We start from the raw sequence: 16428 nt of genomic DNA, 5'->3' as shown, positions 1-16428 counted from the left end.
CGGCTAAACTGTTACCTTGTGCTCTTATTTAAATCTTCTAATTCCTGTTTTAATTCCCAATTATTATTTTTTTCAAGTGGAGGTTGAGTACTGATCCTGCGCCCTGTTAAAATTAGCCCTGGTTTGAGCTGTCAGAGCTTTTCAGGAGAGCAGTTTGGTCTGACTCTTGCTTGGATAGGAGAGCTTATGACTGAAGTGTGGCATATCATGTCCCCGCAAGCCCTGGCTGATGCACGTGCAGCAATAAGATGCCATAGGACGTCCTCCTTATCATCTGGAAACAGCTGGAGATTGATGCAGGTCTGTTATGTACTTGGTCTGCCTGAGGGCATCGTCCTTAAATCTCAGGCCTCTAGCTGTCATCTTTCTTGGCAAAATCTCTCAATCTACTCGTATCTTTGGGTTTCCCTGTGAACACGGTGGTGAATCCGACTGTCTCTTCAGGCTGGCTGCTAGCTAAGGCTGAGCACGTGCAAGAGGATCGACAAAGCCCAGTCCTGTTTGAGAATAGTTAATTGTTCAGAAAAGCATTTAATCTGAAGCCTGGGATGAAGATGAGCAGCCTCATCCCTTACGTACCTGACTAGGTGGTTGGGACCTGCAAGCAAGACTGCGCAAGTTAAGACTGGAAACCGCTTCGTCGTGGTGGTGAGGGGTTGGAATGGCGACGGAACTGTGATGTGCATTTCTCATGGTGGATCGGCATTTCTCACTTCCGTCAGTGGTTTTTGCCGCTGAATTTCTTTCTTCTAATCCACGGAGTACAAATACAATTATTGGGAAGCTTTTGGAGGTGATACAGCGTGACTCCAGTACCCAAATCTTGCAAGACAAGGCAGCTATTCCACTACATAGTTGTGATAGTTTTATTGTTTTTTTCAGGATGCAACACTAGCGTTAACCTTTGTTCTAATAAAATCTATATAATTTTTTTTTTCAGCCTGTTTAGTGTTGCTGCAATCTATATTGGAAATATCTCTGTCACTTGGAAGGTGTAATCGTTTCTTTCAAGGCTAGAATACCTTACTTCGTGCACAACTAAAATACATCCGCCTTTCCCAAACGGCAGCAATAATGTCTGGCATCACGGGAAAGGCTACCCTTTTGCAGGAATATAAGCTCAACATCTGCTCTCGTCAAAAGTATTCAGCTCTCCCAGTGTTTATGCAAAGCAGGCAGTCGGTAATGCTTTGGTGTGACAGACTGTGCGAGGAGTTAGCCTGCCTGCATAAGGAACTAGTTTCGAGTCGGTGTTCCAGAAAATGTAGGCTGTGCCGTTGGCTTCATAAATATCTCAAACAATGTCTTGTGGGCTTGTGAGTCAGGGTGCTCTCAAGCTGGCCAGTTATCTCAGGCTAGCGTGGAACAGCTTGGCGCAGTTTCTTATCTGTGTACAGGAATTGCTAGAGAAATCCAGATTTCTGCTTCACCTGGGGTAAACCTGAAATACAGCTGTGTCTGTGCAGGCTTCTGACTCAGCGTTTCTTTTTCTCCCTGCTCTGCAGATCTCTGCGGAGTCACAGGCAGAGAATAACAATTTCTCTGTCAAATTTGGTGGCAATTACAAGAAATCCGGGGTGCTTCGTGCCAGGTTCTAGTCATGCAACTTGTCTGAGCCCTGGCTGCAGGTCAGCCCAGATCAGCAGCTCGCTCTTGAAGGAGGAATGCAGCAATCTGTGTAAATAGATAAATAGAGGAGAATTTCTTTTTATGCTGCCCTTGTCCTCTAGAAAAACCCTGCTGTTCAGGATCCACTTGTTTTTTGATTTCTTAAGGGCTTAATTAATATCTCATAAAACATACTGAGAGGGTGAGGCGAGAAAGCCTGTGAAGTCCTTGCTTAAATGTTAGGATATCATCAGGCTGAAACTGTTTAGCTAGGAGTATGGAAGCTCTTTCGGGTGTTTTAAATGAGTCCAGCAGTATGTCTTGGGGAGATAATAGTGCTGAATGATGTACTTAGCAGGTCTCCTCCAGTACAGAGTTAGGCTCTTGAGCAGAAATACCTATATACAGGGTCATATAAAGCTAACGTTTGGTGCTTTTGCCTTCCTGCAGATTACCTGTCTTGATATTTCCAGCGGTGGAGGGCTTGGCGTGTCCACCAGCACAGATGGGACCATGAAAATCTGGCAGGCTGCGAATGGAGAAATAAGAGTAAGAGCGTCTAGCTTTGACGTTGTGTGTTGTCTGTGACATTACTGAAGTCATTTGGCTGTGACTTCGGTCAGGCTATCCGCACGCTGTGGTCTAAGGCAGGCAAGAATCTGGCTTTTGATTGAAAAGCTAATTGAAATTTGACGTCTTGGAGGTTTTAAGTCGAATCTGTTGGAAAGCATGACTTCTCTCAAGGGAAATGATGCTCAGTAATCCGGAGAGGAGTCCCAGGGTGAAAATGAGAATGGGTAGTTAGGAATGACAGCTAGAGTGCAGAAGGTAACTGACAGCTCCTAACCTGCGTGGTACAAGCACTGAATTTCTTCTGCAGTAGAGAAGAGGTGAGAAAAAAAAAGACTCCTGCCTGTGATGGATTAACCACATCATGGCTAACTGCCTTCCCAGTTAAGGTGTTTCTTGTGGAGCTTGACCTGTCAGCTGCTTGTTTGGCAGAGGATAAAGACACTTAAACTGTTGTTAGAAACAAACATAGTATCCTTTGCTAATGTAATTAGCTACTCAAATGGCAGAGGGAAGCCCAAAGCGTACCTGCTACCGCTTTGACTGCCTCGAATTCAGAGGAGTCCGTTGCAGGAACACAAACCCAGAGGATTTGAGCTTAATCCTCTGCCCACATGGGAACACCAAGTTTTCCAGTGTCATAGCTCAAAAATTGCTCGGCATAAGGGTGATAACAATGGAACTAGCATGTAGTTCTTTGTTTTTCCAGAGACTATTGGAAGGCCATGTGTATGATGTGAATTGTTGCAGGTTTTTCCCATCGGGCCTTGTGGTTCTGAGTGGGGGAATGGATGCCCAGCTAAAGATCTGGTCAGCAGAAGATGCCAGCTGCGTAGTAACATTTAAAGGTCACAAAGGAGGTACAGAGTACTTAGCCTTTAAAATGCTTGATCTGCCATGTATATAATTGTGTTGCACCCGACGGCTAATGTTCAGTCACCAGCCTGCTGCACTTTGTGCTGTGCATTTGTATTAGATGTCTGGAGTATCTTTTTCAAGCTCCCAGAACTTGAATAAAAAGATCAGTAGTTGCTGTATTAGACGGCTGAAATGGTTTCTCTCATTGACCTGCGTTTTCTTCATTAATTAAGGTAAAAAGAGGGAGGATGCAGTCCGTTAGCCTGTTGTGTGTGCCAGAGGCGGAGGCAGAGGGCATTCTGCTCCTCCAGGGCAGTCTCAGCTCTCCAGAGCTCTGACCTGCATTCAGTAGCCTTGCTGCCTGCGCTGCACTGGGAATGCCTCCTGCTTGCACCCAGATCATCCTGCGCACCTTCAGCTGCTCTACAGCCTCTTCCTTTTTTTTTTTTTTCTTGCCCAAAAAAGTATATAGCAGTTTATTATGGACTTGCAGAACTCAGGCAGGCAGTTACCTGCCTCGAGGACGCGTGCTGTTGAAAGCGAGTAAGGCACAGCAAGAGTAGCTGCAAGGATACTTAAGTGATTATTTCTTAAGAAGGGCTGGAATAAGCTTGTTCACCCTTGTACCGAGGGCAGATATTCAGCTCTGCCCCTGCTGATGGTCTTGCTGCTGAAAACGAGAGTAAATTCTTCACCCTCCTTGTGTCCTCGTGTGGAGGATGCACTGGCCACCTTATGTGGTGAGCTGAATGCTGTTCCTTCAGGGTCCACACTACAAACTCCTCCAATTGACACTGTTTTAGTCCCAGAAAAGAACTGCAAGGGATGGAAAATCAGCTACCCAGAAAGGCTCCTGAGAGCTGTGATCAAAGCAATTTCTGGACAGAGCCTCTGTTAATCTCTGGAAAGATTTGGCTTCCAGGACCCCTCGTTCAGAAGCAGTGTGGATTTATATGTAATGCTTAAGCAGGCTCCCATTTCACTCCTGTTTACACCTGGCCCAGAGCACAGTGGCCAGTGGTGCTGTCTTGTCATAGTGATTGCTTCCTAAGGGGTACCAACTGGAACGGTTGGGTGGTCGTGAGCAAGTCCAAATGAGTTGTGGATGTGGCATCAGATGCCCAAACCCCTGCCCCAAATTATCTCCTCCCTGAGCAACTAACTGCTCTGCACAGGCTCTTGTTTTCCCTGTCTCACAAGGTGCAAGGCTTTATTAAACAAGGTTAATAAGCCACGTGGCTGGCTGCCCAAAACTCGATTAACTCGAAAACTTGCCTTGCGCTGAACCTGCCATTGTTCTCATTTGTGTGGATTCAAAATGCTTTGCTGTAAATGTCCTGTAAACAAAATGTGGCAGGCGGTGTAACAGAGCTTTGGTCAGAACGACACTGGCTGGCTCCCGGTGGCTCTGAAGTTGACTTTATTCACTGCTTATAACTCCAGCCCAAACTGCTGCGGTCAGTTTGCTTGGCTTGTTCTGTCATTTGAGCTTGTCATGTTCAATGACTGCTTCTGTAGGGAAAGTGTCAATTAAATCTTCTAACCATCTGACTGTTCCCTTCCAAGAAACCACTGCGTCATTTTTCAGATCTAGACTCAAGAGCCCACAGTGAAATAAAGTCGTTAGGGGATGTTGGCACCTGCAAAAGCTGCTTTTTTGGTGTTGCTGTCGCTGGATAACGTGGATTCTGCTTGCCCCACACAACTTTGGGGATTAGCTGGAGCTGGCAATGTTCTAAGAGTGCTGGGCCGGGCTATTTTCTGCCCAAGTTAGAGGTTAATTATAGAGGTAGAAACGGCAGCAGCTGTGGTATCAGCTCAGTTTGAGGTAAGGTGTTGCCGATCATTTTGTTGGTAATACCTCACCTTTGTGCCGGGTGGTGTCTCCCACTCTGGCATGTGGTTTGCTGGGAGCTGCTGCCTTCCACATACACCTCTTTCTAGATGCCGTGGCTCCCTGCCCCACGTTGCACCCCATAACAATTTGGCTGTGTGTGACTGATGGCACTCTGGGGACAGTGGCTTGGGGCTTGTAGTTGAGTTTGCCTTGGGAAATGAGATGCTTTGTCTATCTGCCTTCCATGCTGTCTGTCTGAACACGGCCTTTGCTTTGATGCAGGTATTTTGGACACTGCCATTGTGGATCGGGGAAGAAATGTCCTTTCCTGCTCTAGAGACGGCACTGCCCGCCTCTGGGACTGTGGAAAATCTGCCTGTCTGGGTGTCATCGCTGACTGCAGCTCTCCTGTCAACGGCATTGCCCTGGGCACTGCTGACAGCTCACTGAACCTGGGCATGCCTGAAAAAGCTCCTAGTAAGGATCTTACTCGTAAAATTCATCTTCATTCCCCTGTCCCAAACTGCTTAGGTTTGTCACCAATAATCCTGAGCACGTGGCTTGCTGCTGTGTGCCCTTGTACCACCTAGGGAAGGGAACTAGGGTCACTGGAATAGAGCACTCCAGTCCTGTGGAGGAATTGAGCCTCTTATCAAGCAGTTTAAGACTGGGATCTCTTTGATTACTGGCCTGCCTTGCTGCATCTGGTGTCTTAAGGGTATGGAGGAATGCTGTTATAGGTTCAGCGGGGGTAGAATAGAATAGAATATTTCAGTTGGTAAGGAACCTACAACGATCATCTAGTCCAACTGCCTGACCAATTCAGGGCTGACCAAAAGTTAAAGCATGTTGTTAAGGGCATTGTCCAAATGCCTCTTAAACATTGACAGGCTTGGGGCATCGACCACCTCTCTAGGAAGCCTGTTCCAGTGTTTGACCACCCTCTCGGTAGAGAAATGCTTCCTAATGTCCAGTCTAAACCCCCCCTGGAGCAGCTTTGAACCGTGATCCAAACTGTCATGTTTTGGTCCCATCAAGACTTGTTGCGTAGCCACTGCTGGAGTTAACTATTGTCCTTTTGTCAGGTGAACGTGAGGTTGGGACAGAAGGGAAAATCCTGCTGCTGGCTCGAGAAGACAAGAAACTTCAAGGAGTGGGACTGCAGAGCAGGCAGCCGGTAAGGGGTCTGAGACTATCAGAAGTACTTGCCTGGGAGAGTGCTCTGAGATGCTGCTATAAAATCAGCTCTGGGGCCCCAGTCCCTTCGTTTCCATTGCTGCTGCAGCAGCTCCTCGGTGTGTAAGCTGCTGTCCACGTGGCTGTGCAGAGCCCTGGGCTGAGGAATTGAGACAGGTTAAAACTAACCTAGATGGGTGAGCTGGTTAGTGTTAATCCCGTTCTGCTCCCCTGGTGAGGTTCACCACCTGGCACAGAAAGGGACACAACCAGGCTGGAGGCAGGGGAAGGCTGATCTGCCTGCCTTTGGCCGAGGTCCTACACTGCAGTGTTCTCCCCCATGTGTATTTCATGGAAGAAAGACTAAAACCTGGTACAGTAAAGGGATGCGTTCTCTCCTTTCTGCTGGCTAGGCTTGTATGCAGGGGTTTGAGGCGTATCAGTTTTTCATGAGTTTAACCCAGGTTTGGGGAAGACTATTTAAACAGTGGCTAGCAGATGTCATTGTGAATGCAGGAACTGCAGGCTGCCTCATCCAGCCAAGATGTAAAGTTGCTGTTTATTCTGGCAGGTGTTTTAAGTAGGGTGTGAAGGGGACCTCGGGTGGTCACCAGTCCATCTCCCTCCTCTTGGCAAAGGGAGATGGAGTTGGTAGATCTCGGGTACTGAAGCCCGAGCTCCTGGTGATGTAGCAGATTAAGCTGCTTGTGGGAGATGGAGTTGGTAGATCTCGGGTACTGAAGATCTTACCAGGAGCTCCTGGTGACGTAGCAGATTAAACTGCTTGTGGCGTTTGTGGAGAGTAAAATTGGGGTGGAACAGATATGCTCGCCAAGGCTGGTCAATGAGCTGGCAAGGGCTCACCTGGAAAAAGCTCGCAGGCTCTGTGACAATGACTGCAGCTCTGGGAGGAAGGAGTGGTCTTTGCCAACCTGCCTGGCAGATCTGGTCTCGCTGCTCCGTGGGTGTCTGAAGATTAGTCTGAGCTCAGCATCGGTTCGCCTGTCACAGTGACACATCCTTTCTCCGAAGGAGACCCAGGAGCATTCACTGATTGCACTGTCTCTGCTGACCTGGTAAAACCGATCCTGGAGCACTGTTCCCCTCCGTGTTTTGGAGCGGAGCTGAGGCGTTATTAACCTCTGGGTTTGCCAGTTTGTGCCATGACTCACGGAAGCGACTGTACTGACTTCTAAAGAAATTATTGCTTCCTTCTCCTGGGTGTTCTGTGTCCTCACTTGTGAGCGTCTGACGCTTGAATTTGTTCCTATATTCCCAGGTGTTCCTCTTTGTCGGATCTGATGCGTTCAACTGCTGCACGTTCCTCTCAAGTACCTATATCCTAGCAGGGGCTCAGGATGGGAACATATATCAGCTGGATGTGAGAAACACAAAGTGAGTGAGTGCCTGGGGCTGCAAGTGTTTAAACGACAACTAGTTTTTTGGCTGGGAGAGAGGGGCAGATTGAGGGTGCTGGCAGACAGTGCTCCTTCTAAAGGGCGGATACAGCTCAAGCCATGGCACTGTGAGCTTCTGAGCCTCTCGCAGCCGTTTCTTTCTCTTGGGGAGCACTGAGGAGGATACTTTTTCTCAGGTTGGTGATCTGATGGGAAGCGTCTCCTAAAAGACTGTAGGCTCTGTGCAGGTTCCTTAGTTACTGAAAAGCTTTTCAGTCTTGATCTGTGACCAGGGGTGCTCTTGGCATAGCCGTACCTTGCAGATTATTGCTTTTTTAATATATATATAAAAAATTATGTTCATGTACTGTGCATGTTATGTTATATATGAATATCGTGTGATATTATATAATCTATATATAGAGAGAGATAGATTTAGCAGAAAACTTCTTAACAGCCGTATTCCTCCCACCAAAAGCACAGCCCCTTCCTCTGCTTCGCTGGTGAGACTTAAGTGCCTTTGTGGGACCTTAACATTTACCCTGATCCTCATTCCAGCATAGGCCTGGAACTGAGCTGTCGCTGAGGGCAGGAGCTGCTCTAAGTTGGTTTTTGTTAGTGTCCAAGGCGAGCTCTGAGCAGGGAGGCATCCAGGTGGTGCTTTTGGGTGGGGGCTGGAGAGGTTGGCACCAAAGTCTGAAGAGTCTTTCATGCTGGATGAGCTCCAAGCTTTTGTCTGTGTCTTGGTAAGGATAATCTGTAATCCATCATGGAGGCTTACTGGTGTTCACCTGCTAGCTAACTCTTTATTCCCACTTTGATCCTTTGGCAACATCTGCAGGAAAACCAGCGCTGACTCCCGTCTGCTTCTAGAGGACAGAGGCTCTTTGCTAACCACTGATCAAGTCCCCATGTCCTGTATGTTCTCCTCATGTATCTCTTAACCACGAGCTCACATTCTTCTTTCAGTGTTCCCACATTGGAACGGGCTCTTGACTATAGACCGTAATACTCATCCCTTGTTTCTGCTCCTTCTTCTAGCGCTCCAATCCAGGTCATCCACAGATCAGGAGCACCGGTGCTTTCACTGCTCCCGTACCGAGATGGATTTATTGCCAGCCAAGGTAACTCAAGTGCTGTGCCAGTAGAAATTGTGTAATCGAATTGAGGAGTTTCATGCTCTTTGGGTATTGCCCTCTTGCATACAAGCGCGTGGCTGGCTTGTAGAAGAGGGCTGGACTGTGTCTGTGGCAAAAAGGTGATGTAGTAGGAGCTATATTACATGGTTGCTTTTTGCCTTGTGATTTCCACCTCCCACCTCCCCGTGTTCCTCCAAAATAGGGCCTCCAAGGTGCATCTCAACCGTTAGAGCCTTTTCCCATCTCTCTGACATCCTCACAGCATGTTTCCCTCTTCCTGGGGGCTTCATACCCTGTGATCAGGTGTTTCTGATGGACCTGTTAGTGCCTGTTTGTAATTAAGAGCATGGCTTATTTCACAAATTGGCTGATGTTTCTTCCTTGCTTGGTAACTCTTCTGCTCGTGTAGGTGATGGAACCTGCTTTATCGTTCAGCAAGACCTCGATTATGTCCTCGATCTCACAGAAGCTGACTGCGACCCTGTGTACAAGGTAAGGAATATGGTGTATCGCCCAAGATAAAGGGTGTAGGGAAAGGTGATGCCAGGTAGCAGGCAGCTGCCTTTATCTCGGGATTTGGCAGCCTGCACGATGGGTTCCTTCAAACAGTTGACTTTGAGCTTATTTTTTTTTTCTACCTGAATAATGTTTTGCATAAACAAATCCTCTGCGGTATACGCTGGCATTATCTCCATCGTGCAGGAGCAGGACTGAAGCAGTGGAGTGGCTTGGTTGTCGGAATAGCTCCGGCAGAACCGTGTTTCTGTAAAGAAGTGTGAATTAACTGTGCTCGGAGGATCATCGGGGTGAAAGCAAGAGCTGGCTGCGTAGCGCTGCCTGTTTTCTCTGGTGACTCGAGACCAGAAAGTGGGTCTTGCTGCTGTGTTTCCAGACGCCCTGCTGCGCTTGCGCAGATGAGGGAGTGCGACCTGGGTTCCCTGGGCTCTCAACCTGGTGGCGCTGGTGGAAATCAGCTCTTGTTTTTAACCCGTTCCAGCTCCGTGGTCCAGTTCTCCCTCTCCTCGCACGGAGGCTGAGATTTGACCTGCACGACTCGTTGGCGTGAGCAGAACACAGTCGTGTCCCATTTCGGATCTAACAGCAGAACCCTTCTGCGAGCGCTTGCCTGCTCCCTAAGCTCCTGTTGAAACCTTGAACTGTCCTTTCAAACCTGCTAATGCTGTTTCAGGAGACACCACCTCCTCTTCCCTCTGTAAAAGTCCAAAAGGAAAGCTGATCTCTCTAAATAAGCACCTGAATTTTACTTTTAACTGTCACTTGAGAGAGACTCTGCTTAAATACTGCTCCCCCTCTTTTTCAGGTAGCTTCTTGGGAGAAGCAAATTTACACGTGCTGCAGAGATGGGATAGTGAGGAGATACCAACTTTCTGACCTTTAAGTGCTTGGATCGGCCGAATGGTGGAGAGATGTGTTGAAATAGCTCTTCCAAGCTTATTTTCCTGTACGGCGTGTTTGAGATGTGTGCACAGAAGTTTCTGAGGCTATTGGCATGACCAGGCTCTATACAGAGGTTTTTGGTGACAGGTAATATTTCTTACTACAACACAACTTTGATCGTTTTTAATTCAGAGAGCGGCTCTGAGGCGTTAAAGAGGATCTTGTGTTGCAACAATTTTTTTCACTGCTGAAAAACTGCTGTTTTGGGGGAGGGGAGATAAATAAATTGGAGGTGGGGGCGATGAAGGCGACTGTACTGCAGTATGGACTGAAATAAAGCAACTGCTTTGGTAACACCTGTGTGGAAAAGAAATTTTCCAAGAAAACGCCTTTTTTTTTATTAAACAAAAAAGAGCCGCTGCCTCTCTTGCAGAAGGCATGAGAGAAATTTTCCAAGAAAACGCCTTTTTTTTAACAAAAAAGAGCTGCTGCCTCTCTTGTAGAAGGCATGAGGGGGGCGGCCGGAGTCCGGAAGTGCGCGGAGAGAACTACAACTCCCATAGTGCCCCGCGCGGGAGAGACAGGAAGTGCCGCTCTGCCCGCCGACGCGGTGTCCATAGCAACGGGGGAGCGGGCCGCCATGGGGCAGGACTACTACGCCGTGCTGGAGCTGGGCCGCGGCGCCACGGCCGCCGACATCAAGAAGGCGTGAGGGGCCTTGGCCTTGTGGGGGGAGCCCAGGGGCCTGCCGGGGTCGGAGAGCGGCCTGGGGGGCCGGGAGGTGGTGTTGGGAATGGGGGCGGCCCTGTGCATGGCTGCCCTTTGCCTCCCCCCCTCTCCACAGCAGGGGCCTGAGGGGGAGAAAGGGCCTGGGAGCAGCTGTGAGGGAGCAGCCTGGGCTGGGGGTGTTCTGGCACCCCGGGGCTGGCCGTGAGGCTGGGCTCTCCCCTCCTTTCCCCTTCGTAGCTATCGGAAACTGGCCTTGAAGAACCACCCTCTAAAATGCAAGGAGCCCTGGGCGCCGGAGAAGTTCAGGCAGCTGGCGGAGGCCTACGATGTGCTGAGCGACCGTAAGTGGGGAGATGGTTCTCTTCCACGGAGTTTAGGGGCAGGAGGGGCTGCTGCTCTGGCCAGAGGCGTGCTGAGGTCTGAACCCCCCATCACTGGCACACCCAGGGAGGTAGCACCAGCTCTGTGACCCACAGCCAGGCTGACTGCTGGCATGTATTCCCACTTCCATCCCAATTTGCTGTTCTCAAGGTGGTGAGGGACTCCCCCTCTACAGTCTCCACCCAAGCAAAGCCTGGATTTCAGGCTCTCCCCCGGCATGGGAGAGCGTGGCCATTCCCAATTCCTCCTTGTTCCCTAAGCCATGAAGAAAGGCATCTACGACAAGTTTGGAGAAGAGGGTCTCAAAGGCGGCATCCCCTTGGAGTTCGGTGGCGAGAACCCCTGGACCGTCGGCTACGTGTTTCACAATAACCCTGACAAAGTCTTCAAGGAGTTCTTTGGTGGAGACAACCCCTTTGCGGGTAGGTAGGGGGGCCCTGAGGGGTGGCCCCGTCCCTGTCTGTGGCTGCTGTGATGCCATGGCCACCACCAGCTCTGAGCTTTAAGCTTTATGGGGATGTTTCCCTGCCCAGCTACTCTCAGGTCCCTCTGGTGCTGCTGGTCCCCAGTGCTCGGAGGTTAGATCCTGACTTCCCCCGGTCTCAGGTGGGTGAGAGGCCTGGGGGTGCGTGTTCAGGCTGTCAGCTCTCCCCAGCTACTGTTGTGACCCTTTTCTTGGAGGATTTCCATCAAAAAGAGGGGTCAGGTTGGCGAGACTGCCGTAAACATGTGAGCAAGATAAAAACACTCCTGGAGAAAAACGCTTTGGCTGGAGGAGGAAGGTGGTCCCGGGCAGAAGCAGACGGGAGGTTTCTGGGTGGCGTATTTGGGGTGCTCAGCTTCCATGATAAGGAGACCCCAGGGGACACCCCCGACCTCTGATCCGAGTGAGGTGACCCCCCTCTGCTCGCTCGTGCAGAGTTCTTTGCCGAGGATGGCTCGGAGTTAATCCTGCCCTTCGGAGGGCTGCGAGGACGAGGAGCGATGAAGCAAGACCCCCCGATCGTGCGGGATCTCTGCCTCTCCCTTGAAGACCTGTTCTACGGCTGCACCAAGAAGATTAAGATCTCCCGCAGGGTAGGGGCAGTGGGGCTGAAGGGGGAGCGCGCTCGGCGGGATGGGGAATTTTGGGCTGGACTCTCCTCTCGGTGTAGGACAATTCGGCAGTGCAGCCTGAGGCTTTAGGGCTGGTCCCGCTCGGTGGGCTCGGCAGACCACAGCACTCTACATCTGTGCTGTGCAGAGGGATCTGAACCAAACCAAGCATAAACGCCAGCAGGATCCGAACCGGTACCCTCCTCTCTCCTGGCTTGCCAAAGGGAATTCAGCATGAGAGGTGATTCGAAAGCTGGTGGGAAGGCAGGGCTGATTTCAGAGGGGGTCAGAGAGGAAGCACGGCGTTTCCTGGGCTCCCACAGTTTCATTTTCACACTAGGCTGTGTCTCCTTTCTGCCCTCAGTGACCTGCATCCCTCCTCTCACTGTCCCAATCTCCTGGTTCCAGCCCTGAGTTTCTCCTATTCGATCTGATCCCATTTGTACCTGCAGCTGCCTTGCTGTGGAGTACGAGCCGTCCTCATCCTCTTCTCCACCTCCTCGCACGCAGCTGGATGAGCAGTGCGGTTATAACCCTCTGTTTGGCACCTTCGTGTCACAGATCACCTCTCTGTCTTGTCCCTTGGGGGGATGACAGCCCTGCCGACAGCCCTGCCGAGAAGGACTTGGGGGTACTGGGGGGTGAAAAGCTGGACATGAGCCGGCAATGTGCGCTCGCAGCCCAGAAGGCCAATCGTACCCCGGGCTCCATCCAAAGCAGCGTGGCCAGCAGGTCGAGGGAGGGGATTCTGCCCCTCTGCTCTGCTCTGCTCTGCTCTGCTCTGCTCTGCTCTGCTGAGACCCCCCCTGGAGCACTGCGTCCAGCTCTGGAGCCCTCGGCATAAGAAAGACACAGACCTGTTGGAGCGGGTCCAGAGGAGGGACACGAAAATGATCAGGGGGCTGGAACAGCTCTGCTATGGAGAAAGGCTGAGAGAGTTGGGGTTGTTCAGCCTGGAGAAGAGAAGGCTCCGGGGAGACCTTACTGCAGCCTGTCAGTACTTAAAGGGGGCTGATAAAAAAGATGGGGACAGACTTTTTAGCAGGGCCTGTTGCGACAGGCCAGGGGGGAATGGCTTTAAACTAAAGGGGGGTAGATCCAGACTAGATCTAAGGAAGAAATGTTTTATGCTGAGGGTGGTGAGACACTGGCCCAGGTTGCCCAGAGAGGTGGGGGATGGCCCGTCCCTGGAAACATTCCAGGTCAGGTTGGACGGGGCTCTGAGCAACCTGACAGAGTTGAAGATTTCCCTGCCCACGGCAGGGGGGTTGGACTAGATGGCCTTTAGAGGTCCCTTCCAACCCAAACCATCCTACGATTCTATGACAGACCGGGTAGCCATCCAGGGTTGCCTGCCCCATCTGCGTGGCTGTGTCTGGCACCGCAGGGTCGTGATCCGGCCCGGGGGCTCAGCGCTGCTGCGGACGGAGCCGGCACCTTGTGCTGGCTGCTCTGACAGAGCAGAGCCGAGCTCCCACCTGGTCACAGACCCACCTCTCTGGACAGGACCCTGCTCTTCTAATCCCCTCGTCCACCCCCCAGGTGATGAATGAAGATGGTCAAACGAGCACCATCAGAGATAAGATCCTAACGATTGACGTGCAGCCGGGGTGGAAGCAGGGTACCAGGATCACCTTTGAGAAGGAAGGGGACCAGGTAATGACCGTGGTGTGAAGTCCTGGGCCGGGTTTCCTCGGGACCGACCGCGCACCCTTTGCAGGTTTCCCGTTTCTGCAGGCTGTGGGCGGTTGGTGGCATGGCTAACGGGGCGATTCAGTGTTACTGTGCTCAGAAACACCCGAAGGAGCCCATCCTGCCTGGATTTGCCTTAAGATAGGTAAAAATTAATAACCGAAAGGGATGGTTTTCTGCCTGTCATCACTTTTGCGAAACCCAGTCTGATTTCCCTTGGCTTAGTGGGAGTCTTTTACCAAAGACTCTTTTTTTTCTTAAAGGAAGAAAATACTTTTCCCCTCTCCCCAGCCAGCTGAAAGCAGCAACAAAGGGACAGGCGTTTGTGTCACCTTTCCCCGTGTAAAATCATTTGTGTTACGCCAAACCATTTCCAGGTTCCTATTTTTTTTCCCCTCGATTTTAGGGCCCAAATGTCATTCCCGCTGACATCACCTTCGTTGTCCAAGAGAAACTCCACCCAAGGTTTAAAAGGGCCAACGACAACCTCGCTTACGTCGCCACCATCCCCCTGGGAAAGGTAAAGAGCCAAGCGAGGGGACGGAGCCAGCCCCTGCTTATGTTTGCCCTCTGGGGCTGCAGATGCAGCTCCGGGTCCCGCTCCGTGCCTTGCAGGCGCTGATCGGTTGCACGGTGGACGTGAGGACGCTGGACGGGAGGCTGCTGAACATCCCCATCAACGACATCGTGGAGTAAGTGCCGTGGGGCAAACGGCCGGTGGGCTCAGGCGGTCGGACGGGGCCTTTCTGCAGAGCTTGGTGGCCAAGGAGGTGAACGGGCGCTTGGGAGGAACCTCAGCGTTGGCCTGTTCCTCCTCGGCAAGAGCTCGGCACTTCCCGAGCACGTCCCCCGTTGCCTGAATTACTGGGGTGCTTCAAAACCTTTTCCAGCAGGTTCGGGGCTGGGGGGGTCCCAGCCTGGAGGAGGAGGAGGACGCCCACCCTGGGGCTGCTTTTCTGGTTTGGGGCCGTGTTGCAGGTAGCAGAGGCTCCTGGAAGACAGGAGCGAGAGGGGGGACAGCAGAGCTTGGTGGCCAAGGAGGTGAACGGGCGCTTGGGAGGAACCTGGCCTGTGGCCTGTTCCTCCTCGGCAAGAGCTCGGCACTTCCCGAGCACGTCCCCCGAATTACTGGGGTGCTTCAAAACCTTTTCCAGCAGGTTCGGGGCTGGGGGGGTCCCAGCCTGGGGGGGAGGACAGCCTGGAGGAGGAGGAGGACGCCCACCCTGGGGCTGCTTTTCTGGTTTGGGGCCGTGTTGCAGGTAGCAGAGGCAGGGAGAGGGCTTGGCGTGGGTGGGTGGAAGACAGGAGCAAGAGGGGGGGCGAGGAACCTGGGGACACAAGGCTGGAAGAGGAGGGCAGGCCACCGGCTGAAGCTGGAGGAGCAAACTTGCCCGGAGAAACCCGCTCAGAAGCGAGCGTGGGGCTCTGCGTGTGGACGCATCGGGGACGCGTGTCGGGATCATCCCGCGGCTCCTCTCAGCCCCTTCCTTTGCTTTGCAGCCCCAAGTACTGTAAAGTGGTGCCAGGGGAGGGGATGCCGCTGCCCCGGGACCCCCGGCGCAAGGGTGACCTCCTCATATATTTCAACATCTGCTTTCCCAAGAAGCTCACGCCTGACAAGAAAATGCTCTTGAAAAGCGCCCTCCTGTCCTAGGGGCCGATGACCTTCCCCCTCTCCTCCCACCAATAAAGCTCTGGAGCCAGCACTGTGACCGGGCAGAGGTTGTTCCCGGTGCTGAGCACCCTAAAACACAGCACCCTTGAGGCTGTTTCCCCTGGGGCTCGGATCCACCTTGCTCTCCGGACTCTTCTCCGTAGCTGCTACCCCGCAACAGTGGCACCACAGCAGTCGGGAGGGTTGGACTGCTCCCAGCTCGTGCATGGGAACAGTGGTGGTTTGGGGGTGACTGGGGGCAGGGTGGTCTCCTGGCGCCTCCCTCCCCTGGGGGAAGATGCTCGGGATGGAAATCGGCCGTGGCCCTGGCTGCGCCTCTGCGGCAGAGCCGGGCCCCTCACCGCTTGCGAGGTGGGATTTCAGCAGCACGTCCTTGATGAGATCGTAGGTGGCCAGCTCGGTGCGCTTCACCACGGCCCTGCGGGCCACGTTGGGGGGACGTTCCTGGGGGAAGCAAAGCGGTCAGGGCCGTGGTGCTGGAGCAGCCATCCCGGCGGGGGTCCCGGGGGCCGCACCCACCTTTCCACAGCCTGTGGCCACCCTCCTCCTTGGCAGGGGCCCATGCCGACGGAGGCGAAGCTCGTCCCCTCGCTGCAGCCCGGCCCCCAGTCCCCCGCAGAGGCTGCGGGGTCCCTCCATCCTCACCGTGGTGGCGATGGTGCCGAAGACCCCCCTTGTACTGCCCCGCTGGCCTCTTACCCGTGAGCTTCGCCTTCCCCCTGAATCTGTGCGGGGAGAAAACGGGGTGAAGAGGCTTTACGCCACCGCAGCCCCCTCCTGGGGCAGTGGGATTTGGGGTAAGGAGGGCAGGGGAGCCTGGCTCACCTGCAGCTGCGCTTTGGTGGTGTCCGGGGGGGGGGGGCGGAGGGGGGG

General features: G+C 52.4%; 3 protein-coding genes across 3 annotated transcripts in view; 2 read left to right on the top strand and 1 right to left on the bottom strand.

Annotated features, from left to right (window-relative positions):
* The window catches only part of PAAF1 (proteasomal ATPase associated factor 1), a 15107-nt gene extending 4780 nt beyond the window's left edge, over window positions 1-10327 (top strand). Inside the window, exons 3-10 of the mRNA XM_009286101.2 lie at window positions 2059-2157; window positions 2888-3038; window positions 5156-5350; window positions 5959-6050; window positions 7329-7444; window positions 8488-8570; window positions 8995-9077; window positions 9907-10327. Of these exons, the coding sequence (XP_009284376.1) occupies window positions 2059-2157; window positions 2888-3038; window positions 5156-5350; window positions 5959-6050; window positions 7329-7444; window positions 8488-8570; window positions 8995-9077; window positions 9907-9984 (897 nt within the window). The 3' untranslated portion in view covers window positions 9985-10327. The remainder of the gene's footprint in view (window positions 1-2058; window positions 2158-2887; window positions 3039-5155; window positions 5351-5958; window positions 6051-7328; window positions 7445-8487; window positions 8571-8994; window positions 9078-9906) is intronic.
* Window positions 10328-10616: 289 nt separating this feature from the next.
* DNAJB13 (DnaJ heat shock protein family (Hsp40) member B13) lies at window positions 10617-15632 on the top strand. Its single transcript, XM_009286100.2, has 8 exons — window positions 10617-10691; window positions 10950-11053; window positions 11354-11515; window positions 12013-12170; window positions 13731-13844; window positions 14287-14400; window positions 14496-14572; window positions 15381-15632. Exons 1-8 carry the CDS (start codon window positions 10624-10626, stop codon window positions 15532-15534), a joined length of 951 nt encoding a protein of 316 aa, XP_009284375.1. The 5' UTR covers window positions 10617-10623; the 3' UTR covers window positions 15535-15632.
* UCP2 (uncoupling protein 2) overlaps window positions 15625-16428 on the bottom strand; it is a 3839-nt gene continuing 3035 nt past the window's right edge. Inside the window, exons 6-7 of the mRNA XM_019473884.1 lie at window positions 16075-16242; window positions 15625-15999 (exon numbers count right to left, since the gene is read on the bottom strand). Of these exons, the coding sequence (XP_019329429.1) occupies window positions 15625-15999; window positions 16075-16242 (543 nt within the window). The remainder of the gene's footprint in view (window positions 16000-16074; window positions 16243-16428) is intronic.

This window comes from Aptenodytes forsteri, unplaced genomic scaffold (assembly GCF_000699145.1).
Source record: "Aptenodytes forsteri isolate BGI_AS27 unplaced genomic scaffold, ASM69914v1 Scaffold231, whole genome shotgun sequence".
Lineage (NCBI taxonomy): Eukaryota > Metazoa > Chordata > Aves > Sphenisciformes > Spheniscidae > Aptenodytes > Aptenodytes forsteri.
This window is presented reverse-complemented; position numbering and strand designations above follow the sequence as displayed.

What these genes read in the sequence shown, in the direction of transcription:
- DNAJB13 (XM_009286100.2), top strand. Translation starts at nt 10,624, where the DNA reads ATGGGGCAGGACTACTACGCCGTGCTGGAGCTGGGCCGCGGCGCCACG. An exon ending in GCCGCCGACATCAAGAAGGC is followed by an intron (nt 10,692 to 10,949) that starts GTGAGGGGCCTT and finishes TCCCCTTCGTAG; the next exon opens with CTATCGGAAACTGGCCTTGA. An exon ending in TTGAGAAGGAAGGGGACCAG is followed by an intron (nt 13,845 to 14,286) that starts GTAATGACCGTG and finishes CCTCGATTTTAG; the next exon opens with GGCCCAAATGTCATTCCCGC.